This window comes from Barbatula barbatula (genome assembly GCF_947034865.1).
Source record: "Barbatula barbatula genome assembly, chromosome: 8".
In the NCBI taxonomy this organism is placed as follows: domain Eukaryota; kingdom Metazoa; phylum Chordata; class Actinopteri; order Cypriniformes; family Nemacheilidae; genus Barbatula; species Barbatula barbatula.
In genome coordinates this window covers 4,751,018-4,760,177 of record NC_136771.1, presented here as the reverse complement: position 1 = coordinate 4,760,177, position 9,160 = coordinate 4,751,018, and the positions used below count along the sequence as shown (strand labels likewise).

The window sequence follows — 9,160 nt, the reverse complement described above, 5'->3', positions numbered from 1 at the left end:
AACTCAGATCAGGGGCCCGTTCTTCGTACGTCGCTTATTACATCCGAGATCAAAAGACACATCCAAGATGACATCATCGTGCTAATCATGATCCGGCTAATTGGGTTCTTCGAACACACCTGTTGTTTATGATTAGTATCGCTGGATTGAGTTATCTGAGATCATTGCGCGTTCTTGCGTTGGTTTGAAAGGGGATATGTATCGATAGTAGAAACAATGATCAGCAACGCTGTGATTGGCTGTTCAGCATGGCTAAAGAACACGCCCAGTTTTTCTCTCAAGCAGAACAAGAGCTTTTAATGGAAGGTTATGCCCAATTTGAACATTTAATTCAAACAAATTAAATGCATAAATGGTGTCCATGTCAGATGTTTCTATCAATCACTTTCTACAGTATGTATTTTTTATTTATTTCATATTTACGTATGTCAGAGCCACCACGGGATCCACTAGAACATGGGAACAAGTAAATGTGAAGCACAAGAATATTCTACAAAATGGAAGCCTTCACTTCTTATACAGTCCTTATGTAAAAAGCCACAGTTAAAGGATGTGTCTATTTATGACAGCCACAAAGAAAAAGGCTGAAAGATTACAGGTGGTGGTCCTGCACCCCCACAATATACCCCAGCAGAAGAGCTGGCCCTTGGGTTGAATTCAAACCAACCCAGTGTGGAGGGCATCCCTGGGGGCAGCTCTTCCTTATACCCAAAGCCAGGGACCAGTAGCAGCAACACCTACATTACTGTTAGGCTAAATGAGCTTTTATTTCTCTTAGTATACTGTAAAATGGTTTGTTGCTGCATTAAATGAATTTGGTACAGTCATTTCAAATGTTTGTGAAAGTGAAAACTAATAAACTTTGTTCATATAAAATATGTTGCCATGAGTAATTGATCACATTATTTTTTTACAGTGTAGTTAATTGTAATGACATTATTTCCCCCCCCAAGAGTGCAACACATTGTAATACCCATTTATTTCCATTGCACGTACTGTGAAGAAATCCTCTCAGATGACTGTCCTTTGGAGGAAGAACCTGTAAGTGCATAAATAACTTAACTATAATTTGTATATACTTGTGTACCTATTCTTTCTGTCTGCAACATGAGTTGCAGGAGTCCACACCTAGAGAAAGGCCTACAGAAAGGCTCACAGAACAGTCTGCACAAAGAACTGATACAGAGGTGGGCAGTGTTGTACTTTGAGTGTTGTACTGGAGATAGAGTTGCTTCAGAGTAAGTGCTAATACACTATTTCACACATAGTAGTATTGCTGACTTTCCATAACTATCTCTTATTGCAGGCAAAATATGACTTGCTGGCTCTTCTTTATAAATAATCTTTTAAATAAACTCAAGAAACTAAGCATATTTGTCTTGTCTTTTATTCAGTAAAAAAATGGTGTTCCACAATTCTGTCCCGTGCAGCTCTGCCACTAGGTTGGTCCAAGTGCACTGGCTGGAGGTCATCATCAGGCTGCACCCCCACCACAGGGGTCCTCTCCTTTCTGATGGTGGCAATGTTATGCAATATGGCACATGGAACAATTATGTCACAGGCCCTGTCAGGTGCAACCCTCAGACTTTTCAGACACTGAAATCTTCCCTTTAGTTGCCCAAAGGTCATTTCAATGCTTTTCCTGGCTAGAGCTGCATTGTAACGGGTTTGTGGTCCAGGGTTTGGCTCACGCAAGGGCGTTATAAAATACTGCCTGCAGGCATAGCCCCTGTCTCCAAGCAGGATCCCGTCACAATCCCCTGTATAATGGAAAGATGCAGTTCTGTTAGGCTCAGCATAATACTGTGTATAATACTGTGAGCTTGAAATGTATGTTCCCTTACCACGTTCAAATGATGTGCATAAATGTGACTCTCTGAAAATTCTTGAGTCATGCACTGATCCTGGCCATTATGCTTCCACATTGGTGACGTGGAGCATAGAGTTACACACCATCTAAGAGATTTTAGTCAGTCAACTGCATACTTTTTGATTTCATTACTTTTTTTCCATGAAATAATCTGGAATATTATAAATTGTAATAGTAATTTACCTGCACATTTACACTATGAACGCCCTTTCGCTTCACAAAATCCCCCTCATTATATTGATATTTTATAATTATAAAATTATATTTTGCCTGGGGGGGCCTTGATGGGGACATGTGTGCTGTCTATGGCACCAATCACGTTAGGGAAGCCTAAAGGACACATACTGTTATTCATACTTATTGGTATGGTCATGATTGCATGTCATTAACAATTATAAATGTTCTTGCAATAGCTAAAAAATCCTGCGGTTTTAAGTTGCTTAGAAATAACACAAAAACCCCTAAAAGCTGCTTGAGCGCCAGGTAAAGTTTGCGAATGCACACAGTCTGTGCTGTTGTTAAAGCCCGGCTCCTCCGTGTTAAACACGTAATGTGGTTCCAACAAATGAATGATGTAAATACCCTTACGAGAAAAACGGTATCTCTCAACAATGACGCTATCGCGCTGCGCTAAATGATCCTGTCTATTATATCGAAAAGCTCTGCGAATTATTCTTGCACCTTCCGCAACAGGTTGCTGTCGTACAAATGGACAAGACATGGCTGCGACAGACTTACCTATCTCCTCCGCTTATAAAGCCGCAATCTAATCCTGTTTACATGAAGTTAGCCTGCTCCCGAGCAGGTTCAAGCTTACGGACCTGTTGCTATGACAGCAAGTCCAGGATGAGCGTCCAAGAACCGAACAATCCAAGATCATGCCAAATCGTCAACAATCAAATCCAGCTAACCGAGTTAGCGACGTACGAATACCATACTACGAAACTGATACCACCATGAGCACACCCTGCACTCTGTTTGTAAACTCAGAAAGAAACGTTACGTTAGTTTAGACGTTAAGACGAACGCACGTTCTCCACACGCATGTCACGCGCACGTTAACACGTCTTTAAGCTGGGTAAGGAAATAAATGACACAAAGCGAGCGCCATAGTACTGCACCATTTCGGAGAAGAGCAGCGCTCACGCTCACCTCCGTCTTGGGACGCGTGAGCGAGCGCTCCAGGATTGCAGATTTGCCTCGCGTAAAGCGAACCTCCATTCTGTGCACACTGGATCCGAATTACACGGGAATCTCGATTTGAAACGAACGCGCGTGAACCCTGAAACATAAAGATATGTTTGTTATAAACCGACACTGATATATGTTCTGCGAAAATGTAAAGGTTCCCAGGCTGTACAGTCAAAATGTCATTTTATTTCCGCTAAATGTACATAGTGGTTATATTTCGAGACATCGCGATCATTTAAGAATAAGCTCGACGCTAAAATGGTGTGTCTATTCAAAACTAACTGATATTTTTAGCGACAAACGCACATGTTATATCGCATTTAATTCTCCGTGAGCGTTTACCTTATGTTTTGTATTTCAGTTCCGGATACGTGACGTGCACAAACTCACGCAAGCAAGTTCAACGTGACCGTGTTTTTCAAAATAAGAGCAACTTATTAATGGGCTCAATCTAAATGCAGTGTTTTCGCGTTTTGAAATTCTATGTATTTATTTCATTAGTTTTTTGTCCTTGATTTACGGAGAAAATGCGCAAATAGTTCACAAATTGTCATTCAGCGGCAAGTACTTTTATTCTGAAAAAGCAACCTGCAACACTAAGTGACGGTTTGCTTGTAGTGGAAGTTTTTAATCTTGGCATTTTAAACACAGAAGATTTATATACGTTGGGTATGTATGGAGCACGTTTGTGATGCATTACGAAACCAGAACTATATCATTAAAATCTGTTCTCTCTCTTTCTTTATATATTTAGTCTTAATGCTCAAGCACAGTGGCTATGTGCATTATAGTTTCTATATGCGTGATGTCACTAAATCAAAGTAAACCTGGCTGATCTCTCCTAATCGCTATTACGTTTATAGTTTTACGTAATTTACTGTTATTTTTCTAGACACTATAATATCTCCAATGCAAGGTGTGAGAAATATTCCTGCGCTGAAAAGTCTCAGATACTTTGCCACAACTACTATGAGGCAAGCAGGTAAAGCTCTATTTTCGTACTTAATATTTATATTGAGTTTTAACATTGTTTTAACACAACATTAGGTGAAAGGCTTGATTTAGGGGGCTACAGTAATGGTAATACACATGGTCATGACTAAATGTAAATGTCAACTAAATTTAGGCTAAATGACTGAATGTAAATATCATCAAACATGTTTACCACACTTTTGCTATAGTAAAATCACATTTTATTTTCCTTAGGGTTGAGATACGTTCTTTTTAGTTTATGTTTATGGAGTAGAATGTGTTAAATATGACAAGCCACTGACTCAACCTGAAACGGTGTTAGAGTTCCAGGTCACTGTCCCGTGGGGAGAGATAAGAGGTCAGGTTTGGGGTCCCGCTCATGGCCGTCCGGTGCTCTGCTTGCATGGTTGGGCTGACAACAGCGGGACTTTTAATAGGCTCATTCCACTTCTTCCTAATGGTGTAGTATTCCTATATAATTCCTAAACATGAGAAATATTCCTATTGATGCTTGTAGCTAATGAAGGCCTTATAAATTCCATGTCTTTTTTTTCTGTTTTATCTTTATTTTTCTGTTTTGTCTTTATTTCTCTTTATCATTCCCAGACTGGAGATTTGTAGCCATTGATTTTCCTGGTCATGGTCTGTCCTCTCATAGGTCTGCTGGTTGTTTTTATCCCTTCACTTTGTATGTGGCAGACGCTCGGCGAGTTATTGAAGGTTTGATGAATCATTCTTACAGATGAACTATTAATGCAGATATATGCATTCATTTCATTGTGAACATTAATGGAAGAAAAAGCATCATGGTTTTCTTTCCGTGTATTTGCAGCTCTTCAATGGAAGCGATTCTCAATAATTGGACATAGTATGGGTGAGTCAAGTCTGGAAATGTTGTAGTAGTTGAAAGATCGAAGGTCTCTTTTTTTCTGAATGAATGATTTATTATTTTATGGTGTAGCTGTAGGACAGTATGTCCTGTTGCCTGGGTCAGTGGGTCTCCATTTTCAGGTCAATTTTGTTTAAAACCAGCCTCCCTCCCTCATTTTCTCAAAATGTTTATTTTATATGTATTATATAGACTATGAAAATGATGTTTTTTTTCAACCCAGCATTGGGTCAGAAAGGGCGAACCAGTCCAATAAAATATGATTTAAGTTATTTGTCACTCACTGTCGTTTGATGTTTTTTTAAACAGGTGGTAATGTGGCAGGAATGGTGAGTAGTGTTCATTATATGGTTGTTGTGTAGATGCAGTTATAACTTATTAATGCAGTCATTTTGTGGTGTAATATTATTTATTTTGGTTTTCCAGTTCAGTGCGTTGTATCCAGAGATGGTTGAAGATTTAGTTCTTTTGGATTCTTACGGATTTTTCCCTACAAAACTGGTAACAGCTCGGTGAGAAATCTTACACAAGGGACATCAGCTCTGACACTGATTCATATTTATCTGCTTTCCTTAGAACTCCATGATGAATTACATAAAACAAGGAATAATTCAACAAGTTGAATATGATTCAGAGTCAAATGAACGGACAGAGAAGGTGTACACATATGAGAAAGCAAAACAAAGGTAAAAAAATATATTTGTGCAGTTGTTTTATACTGGCTGGAAGTTTTCTATTATTTAATATATGTTTTTTTTATTAATATCTAATAAAAATATCTGTAAGTAATAATCTCATTTTAAAATAACAAAAAATGCAGATGCAAGATGCTATATTCGTTTTTCTAAATTTGATTCCATCTAGTGGTTGAAATAGGATTTTAAATGACTGTTGTCAATATCTAATAGATACTGTATGCATATTACAATATACTGTAAATGCCAAATAAAATGTACTGACAATAATTATAATTTACTCAAAACCTGCTATAATGTCTCTTTCAGGTTGATGGTTGCGAACCCTGCTCTTTCTGAAGAGGCTACAGAGGTTCTTTTAGAGCGAGCCATCAGGGAGGTTAAGGGAGGTAAGACATATAGCAGCCGAACATTCAGATTTATAAAAATAACATAAAGCCAGAAAACATTTCATGACATTAGATTAAGTATTGAAGCAAAAATGCTTCCTATGTCTTTAAGGAGTGGTATTCAACAGAGACTTCAGAATAAACTTGGTGAGCACTTTGAATATATTTTGTGTCAGATATCAGTTGTTTATTTACTACAATACATTTGGGTTTATATCATATCACATTTATTATTGATTTATTTGTATAATTGTGCTTAAATAGGCCATTAATTGAGAAACGAATAAGAATCTGCCAATCATTTTTGGTCATATCTTTTCCACAAAGCCAATGTTGTGTTTAAAATGGAACTAAGGGCAAAGCTTGAAAATAAATCGTGATGTTTGTGTTTGTGCCAGAAAAACATTGCGGTTGTTACACTGGAACAGTCCCTTTACATGCAGTCTTTAATTCAAGCCAGAGTGATGCTGTTATTGTGAGTTATATTTGTGCTTTTGTTTTTTCGTCCACACAGTATAATTGAAACAATATTTTTATGGCCCATTGCCTCATACATTTAAATCTAAAGATTGATGTGATTTATTTTCTCAGGGCAAGTGAAGGGATGAATAAACAGTTCCCTCCCTCTGACGGAGATGCACTTCAGAAGGGTTGGATGGAGCGGAAAGTGAGGATGAACACACACATTCACTTAAAAGTAGTACTTCAACCAAACATCATTTATTGTCCTTGTGTTGTTCAAAACCTGTATGTGACTCTTTCTTCTGTGGAATACAAAAGAAGATATTTTGAGAATTGTCTCAGTGATCTTGTGTTCATACAGTGGAAGTCATTGCTGTTTGGTTATCAACGGTATTTATTTTGTGTTCTGCAAAAGAAAGTGATACAGGTTCAGAACCAAGACAGATGAAGAATGATTGTATGTATGTACAGTTTGTTAATATTCCTGCTTTCTTTACTATATTCCCTTCAGAGCACCGTTGTAGAAGTCCAAGGGGACCATCATGTTCATCTCAACATGCCAGAGATTGTGGCTCCCGTAATCACAGATTTTCTCCAGTCCAACAGTCCTAAACAACAAGCCAAACTATAACACACATGCAGTCATGCACATCAGGAACATTCAAACTATTATCTAAGTATTCTAATTTCTATTCACTGTAATTCTACATTAATGATGTATTGTCATTCTGTTATGTATTAATTCTTAACATCATTCATATTTTCTAGTTCCATATGAGGGTTTTCTCTTAAGCTTCCATTTTAACAAGATGTTCAGTCACTGGTGATGGAAGTGTGCATGATGCGCACCTCACCTCACAGAACGTTTTGATCAAAATCTTTGTATTATTTGTGGTGGCTTCCATACAGACAAGTGTTATGAATGGATACAAATGTTTTTACGGTGATCTTCTTTCGCTGTGCGAGTTTACACTGCTTCAGTTAGCACCTACAGATTTGTGTTGGTAGTAGTTCAGTTTAAAAAAAAGCCCCCATTGACTTTCCACAGTAGGAATGAAAAAATTACTATGGAAAGTCAATGGGGGCTTATTTATAAGTGAACTACTTTAACAAAGAAAAGACAGTTATGTTTTCCAAAGATCAAGAGCGTGACGAACAAGATTACGAAACAATGCATTTAACTTTTTATGTTTTTCAGTGAATGTGAAGGGTTGTGTTTTTTGTTAAAATATTTATAAAACAAAAGAAAACTTGAATAACTGAAACTTTCGTTGTTGATGTATATAAAATAATTATTAACCTGAATAGCTTTTTGTGGTGTTGCTACAATAGTTGCAATAGTTCACCCAAGAATAAAATTCTGTCATCTATGTATGTGACTCTTCTGTAAAACATAAAGAAGAACTTTTGAGAAAAAGTTTTGTGTCCATTCATGGGAAATCAATGGGGTCCAATTTTGTTTGGTTGCAAACATTCTTCAAAAAGTGTTTTGCAGAAGAAAGTCATACAGGTTTGCAATGACATGAGGGCGAATAAATGATATGAAGGCAGAAACCGATGCGGCTTCTCTCATCTGTGAGGGGAAGAGTGAGCGTGTAAGATTATTTTGGGAAGTGTCAATCATTTTAAGCTATTTGTGGGTGACACAGTTTGAACTAGAGCACTTCAGGATTACGAACCTTTACCCGAAAATGAAAAATTCTATCATTTACTCACCTTCTTTGTCCCAAACCTGTTCGACTTATATATTTCAACATACAAAGAGAAAGTCATACAAGAAGGATGTCAGAAAACACATTGCACAACATAACATAAAAATTTCCTCTGTCCGTCTAATTCCAATAATCTCTCTCATATTCCCGTTTGACATGACCAGATTTATTTTACCAGGGATTGATGCCAAAGGGTTACAGAACTAAAATTATGTCATTTCTGCTCTGAACCTCTGTCGTCAGAGATGTCTCCATGGTTACCCCTCCCATCCAGAATGGGATGCCACAGCCCTGATAAGGAGAGAAGGAAAGCAAGGGTGCATGAAAACCCTCATTCCACTACATCTAATAAAATGCACATTTGTCAGTCCACTTATAGCTTTGTTTATTCTGTGTGTAATTTCTTCGGAGGATCTATTTACAAAAATGTTATATAATAAGAGTTCAAAGATGTATGAAGCGTTGTTTTTGTACCTTAGAATAAGCTATTTCACATACACTGCGGGTCCCCTTACAATGATTTCGCCATGTTGTTTCTACAGCAGCCCTAAATGGACAAACTGCTCTACAGAGCGCGTTTCGTTATACGTTATCTCATTCGGCCAAGAAGCAAAAACGTGACGACATCTTTGTTCTGTGTTAGCCAGCGTTCGAATGGGAGTGGTGGAGTGAGCCGTTGGTTGCATTTCGCAACCTCGCCACTAGATGTCGCAAAATTTCATACACTGGAGCTTTACAATGTAGACATTAGAACTGATTCAATTAAATAGTATTTAAATAGTTACAAATTTGATTTGTTGTTAAGTGTTGTTAACCTTGATTTGCTAAATGTTTACTTTGGACAATCATAGTCATCACTTTCATTTAAGTAAAAATGCCCAACCATATCATCAACAATAGCATGTCTATGGATCAAGGCTATAAACAAATTTGCTTAAGTGGAGATATTTCTTTCTTTATGTTGTCACTCGATGTTGGAG

At 37.5% G+C, this 9,160-nt stretch overlaps 1 protein-coding gene and 1 long non-coding RNA gene across 2 annotated transcripts; one reads left to right on the top strand and one right to left on the bottom strand.

The window, feature by feature from the left end:
* Positions 1 to 1,391: 1,391 nt before the first annotated feature.
* Positions 1,392 to 3,408, bottom strand: LOC306897453. The gene is made up of 4 exons (XR_013787011.1): positions 2,609 to 3,408; positions 2,054 to 2,200; positions 1,845 to 1,956; positions 1,392 to 1,760 (listed from the first exon to the last, which is right to left on the bottom strand). It is a non-coding gene; the product is annotated as an uncharacterized lncRNA (long non-coding RNA).
* Positions 3,409 to 3,639: 231 nt separating this feature from the next.
* On the top strand, positions 3,640 to 7,880 carry LOC306897450 (serine hydrolase-like protein). The gene is made up of 13 exons (XM_079462227.1): positions 3,640 to 3,730; positions 3,954 to 4,043; positions 4,356 to 4,493; positions 4,640 to 4,753; positions 4,866 to 4,907; positions 5,232 to 5,251; positions 5,349 to 5,423; positions 5,499 to 5,608; positions 5,927 to 6,006; positions 6,119 to 6,153; positions 6,405 to 6,481; positions 6,598 to 6,673; positions 6,980 to 7,880. The coding sequence occupies exons 2-13, from the start codon at positions 3,971 to 3,973 to the stop codon at positions 7,097 to 7,099; spliced, it is 960 nt and encodes a 319-aa protein (XP_079318353.1). The 5' UTR covers positions 3,640 to 3,730; positions 3,954 to 3,970; the 3' UTR covers positions 7,100 to 7,880.
* Positions 7,881 to 9,160: the final 1,280 nt, after the last annotated feature.